This window comes from Malaclemys terrapin, chromosome 2 (assembly GCF_027887155.1).
Source record: "Malaclemys terrapin pileata isolate rMalTer1 chromosome 2, rMalTer1.hap1, whole genome shotgun sequence".
NCBI classification, from domain to species: Eukaryota; Metazoa; Chordata; order Testudines; family Emydidae; genus Malaclemys; species Malaclemys terrapin.
Genome location: NC_071506.1, coordinates 119,532,314 through 119,547,074, shown reverse-complemented (window position 1 = coordinate 119,547,074; position 14,761 = coordinate 119,532,314). Strand labels below are relative to the sequence as shown.

Here is a 14,761-nt window from a genome sequence, read left to right as displayed (position 1 = left end):
TTAGGCTCCTAAATCACTTAGGCATTTTTGCCCTTTTTGATAGAATTTATTAACTATTCCCTTAAGCAATATCTGGCAATACTAATATATTCACTTATGGATCTAGTAAGGTAATGTGTTAATATAGTTTTTGCCATTTGGGTGCATAAAAAAGATGTATATTATTTAAGTGCTAATTACTTTTGCTTTGAGATCAGCACAGTTGTGATAATTTTAGTATAGTTTCCCCCAAATAATCTCAGCTAAATGGGGTTGATAATAGGGATAGACAAAAATGCTTAGTTTAATGTAAAAACCCACGTCCACATCCCAAAACCATTGCTCTTCTCTTAAACTGAACTAAATCTATAAGTTTTTTGAGGTTTGGGAAAGATTTTTGTTAGGAACCTTCCTGATTTTCTAGGTTCCAACATGGCCTCTATGCCTTCCCAAAATATACACTCACTCTCTCCCCTTACTACTGCTGTCTTCTTGACTGGATGGCTGGCAATCTTTTACCTCTTTGTGGAACCCTTGAGGGCCTGTTACCTTGAAATTGGAAGAGGTGGGGTATTGTCTTTGGGAATTAACAAGGCAGTCAGTCACCTTCTCCACTCTAGTAAGTCCTATTGATCTACCGCTTTAAAATTAATGATGCACCAAAGACGCAATGCTCCAGAATGCGCTGTGTGATCATTAAATCAACTCCTGCAAGAAAAAGCTGATTCCTCCCTCACTCCCTCCCTCCTTGTGAGATCAGTTTTTCATGGGAGTTATGAAATTTCAGGATCTCGAATGGCACTCTTGGGAATAAGCTCCTGGCTGCCTTTTACATTTTTAAAATGAAAACAAATCTTCCCACTGCTGCCCCACAGTGCACCAGTGGTCTTTCGAAATCCACAGCTTCTGTAAGCTGTGCCCGGGAACTGTGGGATAAGTATCCAGAATGCAATGCCTTGAAACTGTTCATGACAGGGCAAGCCTGCAATGGTTCTTTAACCCCTTCAGCTGGGCTAGTTTGTGTTTGTGAGTGAAGTAACAAATGCCTGTCCTCGAGTGCAGACACAGCCATCATATCTTTGGTTGCTTGATATTGCAGTGTATGGTATCCAGGAAAACAGTTTTGAATGCTCCATCACCACATTTAAACTTCTCTCATCATTTGTAGAGTCATTTTTCTTTCTCATACATATTAATTTGTGCAGCTAAACACACAGTACAGACTAATAAACCTTTCAATGAAGTTACATCATACTCTCTTAGTCAAAGATTACAACATTTTATTTTACCATATTATCTAATCTAAAACATGAAAAAAGGAAAATGTTAGTACATCATGTAAATAATTAGATACATAGCTACAACAAGACTAGTGTGTTATTTCTCTGAAATGTAGTATAAAATGAACACAGGTTTATTTTTACAGGTTTGTTTTGTGTGGATTTTTCTCTTAACACTTTTTTTTACCAGGAAGAAATTTGAAATGATATTTATAGAGTGGCTCAGAGTCATTCTAATTCAGGCCTTTGCACTGACAGGAAAGCCTCTGAGCTACAAATATTTTTCCTCTGTAAGCATTACACTTTTTTTTCTTTTTACTTTCCCTTCTACTTATTACTAATTAAGTAATACTAGGGGAAAACACTTCCCTCCTATAATTTGAACTACAGCAGGGTTAAACCAAACAGGCAAACGCTTGTCTTGACTAATTTTCTGTCATTAATCTTATTAAATTAGAACAGGATTGCAAGATAGCCTGAAACCACTACAGCACTCAGAATTCTTTTCAGACTGCTGTCTGCAAATGGCAAAATATATATATTTTCAGGTAGTGGAAAGATTTGTTGTATTTTTTTTTTGTTAATATAAAACTGCATGTACATTTGCAACAGAAATATGCATTGCTTCAAGGGCCAGAATTAATGCAGGAAGATGAACATTTTACCACACTCATGGTGGCTCCATGTTTTATTCTTTGTGATAGTTAACTTGCCACCTAGTCTGTAATGATCACCCCACAAATGGGATTCCCTATAATAATAAGAAGAAGGTCTGATGAGGTGAGCCTCTGGAAGCCCAGGTGTGTTTCTCTCTCGGTGATGTGGAACAGCAAATGGGAAGTGGAACTTTATTTTAAAATGGAAGATTAGGATTAGGATGTAGGAACACGTGAGAGAGATTGGAAGGACTACTGAAGGAATGCAAAGCAGACAGGTCAGTGGATGTGGGGAAGGGGAAAGGGAGCCGTCCAAAGACTTCATGAAGAGTCACTGGTTTCACATCTGGCTTTTGACCACAAGGTCTTGCTGTCTGGCCAGTGACTGTGTGTATTTAGCAGTATGAGAAAATCAGAAGCTTTCAGATCAGGAAGAAGGGAACTGAAGTGCACACAAACTGAAGAAAATGTGAGAGTGAAGGATGGAAAATATCCAGGCAAAATGTATTTGTTTAGGTAAATTCATACATACTGTTTCATTCTTTTGATTTTTTTTCATTGTTACTTTCTCTTTATAGTAGGTATTGTGGTATCACTTTATACACCTCATGCCAGGCAATCAAGTCACCACCATATAAACCTGACACACTCTGAACTCTCTGATCACATGAGTTTTAGGAACTGGCAGGTGAAATAACTGCCCAAGCGCCTCAGACTGATTCTTTATTAATTATTCATATTTATTTTCATGTGCCAAAAGTGCTGAAATACTGTGAGCGGCTGTTCACATAGCATTTCTAGCCTGGCCAGAAACAGGAAGTACTGAAAGAACTTTCAACAGAACCGGATGCAAAATTTGGGGTTGGAAATCTTGCAGACTCAAGGAGATCTGTTTAACTTGGTCAACAGGAAGAAGCATGCTTTGACAGGGTGCAGTAGCCCCGTCTGATCCCTGATGAACAAAGAGTTAATTTCAGTAGATTTTTTTCCCCCTCCCATTGTACAGATGCTCATGGAAGGGAAAACTGAGCTGAAGTTAAGTGTTTTCACCAGTGACCAGGCAATGACCATTCTCCCTGTCATTCATCCAAACATTTTGGGTAATTATCTGATCTAAACCTTCAGACCTTTTGAGATTCACAATTGTTAAATGAAAACATTTGCTCCTGAACACAAGTGTTCCTAATAGGATGCAGACCTGCCAACTCTTGCAATTTTATCCTGAGTCTCATGATAGTTGGTTGTTTTCTTAAAGCCCCTGCTCTTGTTGTCAAGTGATTTTTTGAGAATCTCAGGTTTCATTTTTTTAAAAAGTAAATTTCTAGCCCTTACAAAAGCTTGAGCAAGTGAACCCTAAAAGTTGAAAAAATTAGAAGGCAAATAAAAAGCTACCCAAAATATATTATTTTAAGTCTAACTTTTAAGACAATTTCATGAGGTTTTGGACCTGCCTCATGATTTCTGAACACTTGCAGTTGGCAATATTGGGAATGTACAACTCGGTTACTCTACTGTGGTCAGTCAAATTGTGGATATGTGGGTCCAATTAATCAAACCACTTGAACACATGCTTAAGTTCATCCCTATTCAGCAAAATACTTAAGCATGTACTGATGTTCATCCCAATTTAAATTAAACAATTTAGGTTAAGTTGAATTAGGGTTTGTAGAGTCAAATTTAAAATCTAATCACATGCAATAATTTTGTGACATGACAGGGTGGGGTCCCACTCCCGTCTCTTTTCAACCAACAAACCACTCAGAGACCATCTTCTGCTCAAACCACCTCAGGGGTTAATTCACCGTGTTACCACCACCACCTGTACAAACTTGTGCAGCTCTATATTTTATAATGTCATACAATCCTTAGTTTGATCAACGGTGGAGTGAGGAGACAGAAGATATCTTCTCCCTGAAAGATCTCTCCTGGCTCTGACTCTGAAAAGCCTATGGATCTGTCTCTTCCTCCCTTTGCCTTTTCTACCTCTTGGGTAATGGGCTAATTAGCCTTTGGGCTCTGCTCAACCCATCCCAATTCACCAATTAGGCACAGCTCTTCCTAGTCAGGGCTACTCCAGCACACTACTTGTAGTTGCAGTGACCAGAGTGCTGCACCATTTGCTGTTTCCCAGCACTCTCTCACAGACATGCATTAATATTCTGTGTTACACATACTGGGATACTGTTCATAATACACCAGACCAGATCCAACGGAGTGGGCAACCTAAAGGAATATTGGTGGTAAACTCAATAATCTGAAAAGTCTGTGCAGCTGTGAGTGATGAGTGGGATTTTCCTGAAGTTTTGATTTTTTTCCGGCTCTTGTGAGAGGTTTTATTTTTAATCAACTTCTCAGGCACCCCAGAAATAAACGGAGTAAAACACATGTACCATTGCAATCACAGCACATTTCAATGTCACAGCTTGTATGTGAAATGCACAAGCACTCATGTTTTGGAGAGAAGGAAGGTTGTTTGGTTTTATTTGCATATTATCTTGCTGCTGATTAGGATGGTGGTTAAAAAAAAATGCAGGGGAAATCCTAATCTTCAGGACTAAAGAGGAAAAATAATGTTTTACAATCCTAACAAGGATAATAGTAACCTTTTAAAATAAAATTTTACCCCTTCTACTGAGTCCAACAGTATGAATGTTCATGAGGTGAGAATCCTTTTACACTCTGAATCCACATTTGAAACTTGATCGATTTTTTTTTTTATTTTTATTTACATGGAAATTTCTGAGGCCTTTTCATAGGTAGTGTCCACCGTGCTTAAAAGTGACTTCATGTAAGATAAGTATTATAAGACACCCACCATAGGTGTCTAGGTGCCATGCGGGGATAGAATGGAAGCAAGGGCTATCAAATCCAGGTTATCAGTAAGTGCAGAAAAAAGATCATTGTGCTCTCCCAGCATCCACATCCTTTTTTCAAGTTCTGGAATGCAGCTAAAGTTATTATCTATTATGAAGGACAATCCACCATGACAGATCCTTCCCCTTTCCCAAACATCTTGCTCTTGGTTTGGAGGATGTGGTGATCAAATCATTGTGGTGGGGTAGTCACTGTCTCTAAGCGTGTCCGCGTGTGTCCGCCTCTAAGTGTGTCATGTACACATAGGGCCAGAGATTGTAAGGTCATGGTTTTGACTCTAGCATTGTGGGAGTTCACTTTCCAGCCTACTTTAATGTAGGCAAACCCTGTTTAACCTAACTTTCGTTAACTAAAACTCTGGGTTAACCAGAAAAAAGAACAGGAGTACTTGTGGCACCTTAGAGACTAACAAATTTATTAGAGCATAAGCTTAACTACCAGCTTAAATCTGGTCCACTGCCACCACTCCCAATGTGATAATTCCCTTCCCTGGGTAGCCTTGAGAGACTCTTCACCAATTCCCTGGTGAATACAGATCCAAACCCCTTGGATCTTAAAACAAGGAGAAATTAACCATCCCCCTCCTTTCTCCCACCACTCCTGGTGGATCAAGATCCAACCCCCTTGATTCTAAAAACAAGGAAAAATCAATCAGGTTCTTAAAAAGAAGGCTTTTAATTAAAGAAAAAGGTAAAAATCATCTCTGTAAAATCAGGATGGAAAATAACTTTACAGGGTAATCAAACTTAAAGAGTCCAGAGGAATCCCCTCTAGCCTTACGTTCAAAGTTACAGCAAACAGAGATAAACACTCTAGCAAAAAGGTACATTTATCTAGGTTAACCTAGAGTCTTCCCCAAATTCCACGAGTACGTTTTATTGCATTGTCAGGCTTCAGCCTTGTGAAGCAAAAGCTTAGGGGGTCACTAGGACTGAAGCGCCTAGCTATCTAAAACCATGATGGTATGAAGGTTTCTGATGTCTCTTTTCTCTGACCACCAGACCTTGGGTTAACTTGGCTTTACCTTTTCTAGATTATTAACTGTTCTTTACAGAACATCACTGTGTATTAAAAGATTTTTTTTCTTGTGATTTTAAAAACGTATGTAGCAGGTTAGATTAACGTGCTCTTCATATCTAGTCTGTATCAGATGTAATGTCTCTTTTCATCAAGGTGGTCTCTACTGCTGTAATGCCAGTGTCAGTGATGCCAGTTGTAATTAAATGTCCGTTTGCAGTTGCATCTCCCCTTTTGTTCATACTGAGAAATGCTTCTTTCCTCATGAACTTTTCACATTACTGAGCAAAGTGGGTGGAGTTTTCCCTTAAGTTATTTCTATTGTTGTAAAACTTTGATGATGGTAATAGTGAGTGAGTTTCTGTTGGCTCTGAAGAGCCTTTTGTAGACTGTTGGGTGTTAAATGGGGCTCACTGCTCAGTGACCTCCAACAGCAACTGATGTCTCCTGATCCGAGCACTTCCTGTTGTTTTACTGGTGACCGTTGGTTTTCTATTAAACTCATTTGGGTCCTACTTACTTTTAGCCTTTGCCCTTTAAAGGGAGGGGCTAATGTTAGTTTTGGCTTCTGAATGAAAATGTTTCTTACAGGCTTCAAGCAGAACAACTGCAAAAAAAACAAACACAAAAGTTAAATCACAAATCATATTTAGCATCCCAATGTTACTCTTTACAATGCTGTAGGCATTATAGCACTGCTGCAAACATTAGTGCAGTTAATGTCTACAGTATACAAAAATTAAATGTTTCCAGCCCCAAGCATGCAAAAGCCATGAGTCAGCCCTCCCTTCCCACCCCCCAAAAAATCATGTGATTGGCTTAAAAATCATGAGATTTTTTAAAAAAAAAAGTTTTGTTTTTGTTTTTATTTGCCTGCTGGATTCTGAACCTTTAGGGTGCACTTAGGTCATATTTTCAGGTTTTCTCCAGAACCATGTAGACTAGAATTTATTTCTTTATTTGTTAATGAAAGCTGAGATTCTTATGAAATTAAATGATTCCAGGAGCTGAAGCTTCAGGAAAAATACCATATATTGTATGATAAAAATCAAAAGAATTAGCAACAATGAATATATTTCAGATAAAGGGCACGACAGGTAAAGGGAGGTAAAGGGCACTTCTCTCCTATTGCAGATGATTGAAACTAAATAATCTAAATCTAAATCACAAGTGCTGCTTTTCAGAGCTTAACCCCACAAAAGCATGGAATTTCACTACCCCCATCCTTTAGTGCTGAAGTATTGCAACACACCCGCTGTTCAAAGCTCCCATGCTTCGGCACAAGCTTAAAGGAATAAAGATAGTTTCAGTCTTAACTCTGAATATTGTAGGTTTCATGAGTCAGATCTTAATATTTTTTTGATAATTTCTTTTGAAACAGGCCAAATCCACAAACTTCCGATCTGGACTTTCAAACTCCCCAAAGTTAAGGACACATTGGCTCTAGTGATCCAGCAAGTCATTTGTATTATTCTTCAGATCTTGCCAGTTTGGACTGTGCAAACCGTGTTGAAAGGATAAAGTGGGAAGCATAGACACAAAATGTTTCGGTACACCCAACAAGCTCCTACAAATTAGAATCATAGAATATCAGGGTTGGAAGGGACCTCAGAAGATCATCTAGTCCAACCCCCTGCTCAAAGCAGGACCAATCCCCAATTAAATCATCCAACAAATTTTTGCCCCATATCCCTAAATGACCCCCTCAAGGATTGAACTCACAACCCTAGGTTTAGCAGGCCAATTCTCAAACCACATTAATATTAGAGTATCAAAGCAGGTAGGAAACTAATTTAGGCCCCAGTTCAGTTAGACACATGCCTAATTTTAAGCATGTGGGTAGTCCCATTCACATTGGGCATGTGCTTAATTACCTGGCTGAATTAGGGCTTAAAACTGAAGAGCCTTTCCTTAGCCTATGTCTACACTTAAAAAGCTAGTGTGGCACGGATGCGGTGCTGCAGCTGCACCATTGTAGCACTTTAATGTAGCCACTCACTACAGCCATGAGCGGGATTCTCCTGTTGTAGTTAATCCACCTTCCCGGGAGGCTGTAGCTACGTCGACAGAAGAATTCTTTTATTGACCTAGTGCAGTCTGCACCCGCGGTTAGGTTGGCTTACCTACATCGCTCTTGGGTGTGGATTTTTCACACCCCAGAGCATCGTAGATGGGTCAGTTTAACCTTTTAGCGTAGACCTGGCCTTAAACTGAGCATGAATTAGACTATGGCAGGATGGAATAATAGTGCTCTCAAACAGAGCTCAGCTTTGGTAAATTAAGAGGCAGATACTTGGTTTCCTGTGAGTTTTGCCTTAGTTGTAAAAACAAAAAATATTTTTAAAAATAACATTTTTATCGACTTCATACCAAGTAATGAATAAAAAGCAGGTGAGCATATCTTTTAGAAGATAATAAGACATTGGAAATACCAATAAGCTGCTAATTTTATTTTAATTTTTTTTCAGTATTGTGTGTTTAACTTGGAAGTCCCATGTTTTAGGACTTACAAAGCCCATGGACTTCAAAGGCCATTGTTGCGCCATTCTGGTCAAACTGCTGCCTTTGTTCCTGGAGTTAATGAGTTTATACAGTCCTGCAGAGAGAATTGACACCAGCCTCAAATAAATGAAAACAAGCCAAATGCTACTAAGATCAGAGCACTAAAGTAATTATGGGTTGATTAAATGTTTATCTTCTTTACAGGTGGGAAGGAAAGAATGAAAACGAGGTAGGCCGATGCAAGGAGACCGGCAAGATTCATGTGACAGTCGATCACAAATACTACAGGCCAACTGAAGTGGTAAGAAAATGCCTTCTCTCAGCTTTGCAAATGAATAATCCAATCATTCAGCCAATAAATTGCTGCATTTGACCAGCTGTCTGTGGAAATGGTTCTAATTGCACTCCTGCTGCCAGCTTTCAAATGCTCGAAATTAGGCTCCTCATCAGCCCCTCCCCCTCCCCACCCCCGAGCAAGTTATCCAAAAACAAACAAACATAACAACAATTTCTGGAAAAAATCTGGAGGGCCACATTTGCAAGGCAATAATTGACACAGCTGCAGTGTTTAAGCTACTGTCCTAGCACAGGACAGAAGGAGCATGTAGGAAACTTCACCATGTAGGAAACAAAAAGAAAAGTCAAATCAAAATGTTGTCTCTTTTTATTTAAAATGCGCTATTTGGTCATCTCTCTCCTGTTAGGAAAAAATGGAGAGGTGCGTTGATAAATTTGCATTTTAAAATGTTTCCTCAATATATTAAAAAGGAAAATAGCTTGTAGGTTAATCTATAAACTCCCTCCATTGAATAGCCTCGGTAAAAATTCCATTTTTGTGACCTTTGGTAGTATAATAGTTATGAAATACTCTTTTTAAAAAATGTTTATAGGGTCCAACTTAGCAAACTCTTACTCCCATAAGTAACTTTTATTCACTTGAATACCCCTATTGAAGTCAACAAGGATACCAGTGTGGTCTGCTGGATGGGGCCAATAATGTGTTTGTTCTAATTGAATAGAGAACTTGTGACAAAAAAATGAGTGAATGATTTGTATGCAGCCAAGTGGGGTAATGACAATACATGGTGCAGGCATGGGGCGCAGCCCAGGTTTTTAGACCAGGAGAACAATTGTTCGCTGTGCTATCGGCGAGTGGGTGTGCCCAAGAAAGGATGTGTTCAGTCTCCTGAGGAGGACACTATCAGCCCTGCTGGCTGCTGACACAGCATCAGCTGTCAGTGAGTCCATTCAGAAGTGCTGGCATTAACTTCCTGATATGAGTGAGGTGCTACAAGAGCACATTTGTCTTAACACAGATTGCCGGGGGGGGGAAGAGGTGGGAAAGGAAGGAGGGTGGCATGTTTATAAATGAACAACAGTTCCAAGCTGAAAATTCAAAAAGCAATAGAAACTTTGTTGTAAATAACTATTCAAAATTGCTGGACTCTTATACCAGAACCATTTCAAAAGCTAAGAAGTCATTAAGAATTGCCTGTCGTTCTATACTTGGGCAAGGTGTCGGAGTGATAAGAGGGAAATAAAGACAAAAGGACTTGCTAAACAGGAAAAGGACACTTCACCCAAGAAGTCTGTGCTGTATAAGCCACTTTTCTGCTTTGTCATCAGACCCCCAATACTTTTCTCTTTCCTTGCAAATACATATTCACTCCCCTAACTCATTGGAATTATGTATCTGCTTCAGTGACCTTACTCTAGTTCTACTTTACTCCATCTGTTTGCTGCTTTCCGCTTGAAATAGCTCTGTCCAGGATCTCCCCACTCTGCCTTACCTATCCCCTTTTTTAGAACACAAATTCTGGATTTCAAAACCATCTGCACTGTGAATAGATTGTTCTGCGGCTGTGTTATTGCTCTAACAGGTAAGCATAGATTCTTCTCGGGACCACTGATTTGTGCACCTGCCTGGGTATATGTGCTTGCAAGTGCACTTTGGTGTTGGTATGCATGCAAAGTCCACAGACCTTTGAAAATACAGTCCTATTTAGCTAACATAAATACTTCTCTTGAACCATGAGAATAAAAAAAAATCTTTAGTGTTTCCTGAAAACAATAAATATATTTGAATTTTGGAACCCACCTAACTGCCACAGCTATACTACCTCTGAGGTCATAGTGTCCTTACTAATGAAACTGGAACTGAATGCACTATTGCAGAGGAGCTCTCACAAGGTTACGGTACAAAAATAAATATCAGTGGATGAACCGCAAAAAAAAAAAAAAAAAAAGTTTCCTTGTGCATAAGCCCAATGAAACAAAGCAAACCATTAATGTGGAATGCTCGTGCTGTTGAACACAGAGGCAGGGGTGTGTGTGTGCGTGTGTGCGCGCGCCCAAGGAGGGAGGCAGGGGCTGATGTCGGGGTTTCTCCCTCCCCCTGCCTCAGGACTGGTTGCTTCCTGCCTCTGTCTGAACTTACAAGATAGCACGCTGACACACTCTGTCCCCCAAAACACACTTTCTCTCTCCCCCCCTCCATTCACACACACCTTGTCACACACTCCCCCCCACATACACATACACTTCAGTTGAAAAGCAGCTGGCAATGTAGTAGGATGCCTATGGAACAATGGGATTGGGAAACCTGCATCATTTGATGCTGTGCCTACCCCATGAGGCATTGCAAACCCTTCTCAAAGCACCCTGCAGCCTGTTGCACAGTAGGCTAGCTACCACAATGCACTGCTCTCTTTGCCGTTGCAAGAGCTGCTAATGTGGATGCGCTCCAGCATCACAAGGAGCGTAGTGTGGACACACAACAGCAGTTTAATTCCAGCATTTTAATAAAAGTGGTATAACTTGTGGTGCAGAAACTTGCCACTATTAGACATACCCTAAAGCTCAGACACTAGACTTTAATGCAGAGAAGCTTTTTCTTTTTTAAGGTTAATGTAATATTCTGAAATGTACAAACAAATGGACACTGATACTACATACAGTTCTGACTGCATGGATGAGTTAATTTTTTAAATGTATTTATTCCAATCAGTTAGCAATCCCTCTGCTTCAATACTGAATTGAAAAGCTTAGCAGCTTTAAGCATCCACCCAGCACTGAAGAAGAAACCTTGAAATGTGAGACTATCTTCTGGCTGAACTAAGTAAACTTTGTGAATGCCTTGCCTCTAAATCTGTTGGCTGTCTTTGGATATTGAAACCTTTGACTGCTTTGGGGCCCCCTGGTACTCAGGGGCCTTGGGAATTTTCCCCTTCTGACCCTTCCCCCCTCCCCTTGCTGATCACAGACCTAAAATTTCTTTCTATTTGTATTGTATCCCTCTCTGTATCCAGTCTGACTTTTTTTTTAAATGTACAGACAGTATAGGCGGATGGCTACAAGGATTTTTGTACAATAACCTTTATACCCTTCTCATAGTCAATAGGTTTCATGAGTGCTGTGTCACAATCCCACGTACGCTCTCTATGGGTTTGTTGCCTTTGTGTTCTGTGATTATGTTTTCAAACAGTGTGCTGGCATTTTAAGCACATGGCTCCTTTGCTAAGAGGTGCATGACTAAAACTCCATGTGTACCGCTTGGACAATATAGTGATAACCTCCCCTTACTGTTTCATTTGCTTACAGAATTCAAATCCCTGTGATTCTGGTCTCATTAGCTCTCACTCTTTACTATGGGCGAAATGTTTAAATGTGGATGCTTGAAATAAGGCAGTTTAATCCATTTTTAGGCACCAAAATAAGGGATTGAGTTACCTAGAGCACAGCATGTCTGAAAAATCATGCCTTTTATTGAGGTACTTAAATACAAATTTAGCCACCTAACTTTCAGTGCCCATTAGAAAAAAATTGGCAGTATCTCCCATTTTTTGATCTTTCAAATGTGGTTTATCATTAATTTGCTATCTTCTCATGGACCTAATATTAGAAGCAAGGAATGGCCCAAAACTAAAAGACATCCTATTAATATCTGAAGAAATTCAGTAAGCTAGCTCTAAGCAGAGACCTCCCTCCAAGACTAACACAATGGCTGTTTATAATCAAATTATGCTTCTTGAGGTGATTTAGCAAAATTGTTTCTAATATTTTTCCACAAGTGATGTTAAGATAACTATTCTATAATTGCTCCCTCCCATGGCCCTCTGTTGTAACAAAATGTTTAACACTTCCCAGACCTCAGGAATCTGATCTGTCGTCAGAGAACTTAAAAAAATACCAGTTAGGATTTCGCTAATTTCAATCTTCATTTCTTCAAGGAAAGGAAAGAATCTCTTTCACCTTGTGGAAATATTATATGTAATCTAAATCTAGCGCTCTGTATATCATAAGTGGGATCCTTTTTCCCACACAGTTTCATTGGCATTTTAGGGTTTGTCTAAGATGGGAAAATTTACGCCCTGGATTAAGTTGCATTAATACATTGTATCTACGTTAGGGGTTTGCACTGCTGTAACTACTGCTTATATCAATGGACATTTCCCTAATGTAGAGATGCCCTAACACTTCTCTCTTACCAGAAGACATATCATTGGTCTTGAAGCAGTTGTCCATCCTCTTCCGTAAAGAACAAAGGCACACTAACCTGTTCCTTTTGTTATATCCCCTACTTCCAATTCTGAACAATTTAGGGGAAGACCATTTCTTTCTTGTTTTGCCTTTCTAGTGTAGCTATACTTGACAAAAATTGTTAGCTGGAATGGTCTTGACAGCAGAATGTCCAGTAATTCTTTGTCTTCCTGTAATTATCTGTTTAATCTGCTCTTGCTTGTTTTTAATAGATATCTCAATCCTCCTTGCCAGCTTGTTTATATTGTGAAAGGATTGTTTTTATTTATTTATTTATTTAAAGTCTTCTACTTATTGCTTACCCTAATCTTTACATCCCTGCTTAACCAGGATAGCTTTAAATTTCACTCTCTTTAAATGTTTTTCAAATATTCAGCTCTATGTTTCCCATACTTCGTAGCATTCCAGTAAAAATTCTTGGGGCATATCACATTCCCCCAAATTCAGATCTCCTGGAGTCAAAGACGTTGGTGATGCATCCTTTAAGTTTTCTTGCCCTAAAGAGTATTTAAAATCTAATGAAACTGAACATGGAATGAGAGGTGCTACTGGACCAATTTCTACTGTTAGGTCCAGAATTGTGTCTGACCCTGTACACTGTTCAAATGTCGGTATAAGGAAACCCATTATTCCCTTCCTTAAGGGCCTATTTCGTCACCAGTAATTTGTAATTATGCATATGTAATTTACATTAATAATCATGAGAGTTAGATGCTAGCTTTGAAGGAAGAATAACTGACCTCTCTTATCTATTTTAAAAGAAAATCTTGATCTGCTTTCTTTTCTTGTCCTGGAAGTCTGTGTCTCATCCGATAATCACTACCTTGGTATATGATTACCCTTGCTTGTCCTTAACTCTTCTCCAAACTGACTCTGCTGCTGTGTCAGCCAATATATTTTTATCATCACTTAGTTCAGACTCAGTATTATCCCTCAGTTCCATTGCCACCCACCCCTCTTCTTCATTTTGCCTTTGTCTGGTAAACTCTGTCTTCTGGTATTAAAACACTGCAGACGTTTTTCTATTTCAGTCCATGTGTTTCTTATGTCAGATGCTTCAGAGTTACCACTGAAAACATACATTTCTGATTTAGTTATATGAGAATAATAATGTGTTCCTGTGTTGTGCTTTTCATAAGGAACTCTGCACTGGACAAACATTGAATATTTAAGCATCTCAAGCGTGTGAAATAGATAAGAGGCACTGCTGCCTCCCGGTTTCACTAGTGAGTAAATTGAAGGACAAAAAAAGCTAAGCAACTTGCCTACAATCATGAGTCAGTGGTAATGCCAGGAATAGACCTGAATAGCAATGTGCTCTAACCATGGGCTTAAGTGCTTTGCCAAATCTTCATATGAAGTGAAGCAGTGCAGCTCAAATAAAAATTGGCCCAATTAAGAACAGAAGAACGGCCATGCTGGGTCAGACCAAAGGTCCATCTAGTCCAGTATTCTGTCTTCCAACGGTGGCCAATGCCAGTTGCCCCAGAGGGAATGAACAGAACAGGTAATCATCAAGTGATCCATCCCCTATCGCTCATTTCCCAGCTTCTGGCAACTGATCTAATTGATCCAAATATTTGTGGAGATTCAAAAAATGTCAATTGTTCCTTTTTTCTTTTTCATTTCCATGCACCTCTCTAGTGAGGAGTGGACATGCTGAAATACTCCAAGAGAGCCTGCTCTCACCATTCCATATGTATATGTCTGTGTATATATGAAGTTGTTTTGCTTTCTTTTCTTGTCCCTCCTTTGCTTTTCCTTCTCCTATATTCCTTTAAATTCTTTTTTTCCTTGAATATCACTGCGTTCCTAGGTGAAGCATGTAAAGATCGTTTTTGTTATCAGATTGTCTTTTTTGCAAGGTGTCTTCCACCCTGCTTGTCTTCATCGGGTTCATGCGCAATTCTGCTC

The 14,761-nt window shown here is 39.3% G+C and overlaps 1 protein-coding gene across 1 annotated transcript in view; it reads left to right on the top strand.

The window, feature by feature from the left end:
- GMDS (GDP-mannose 4,6-dehydratase) overlaps nt 1–14,761 on the top strand; it is a 563,918-nt gene that overhangs the window by 464,546 nt on the left and 84,611 nt on the right. Inside the window, exon 9 of the mRNA XM_054018107.1 lies at nt 8,513–8,609. Within this exon, the coding sequence (XP_053874082.1) occupies nt 8,513–8,609 (97 nt within the window). The remainder of the gene's footprint in view (nt 1–8,512; nt 8,610–14,761) is intronic.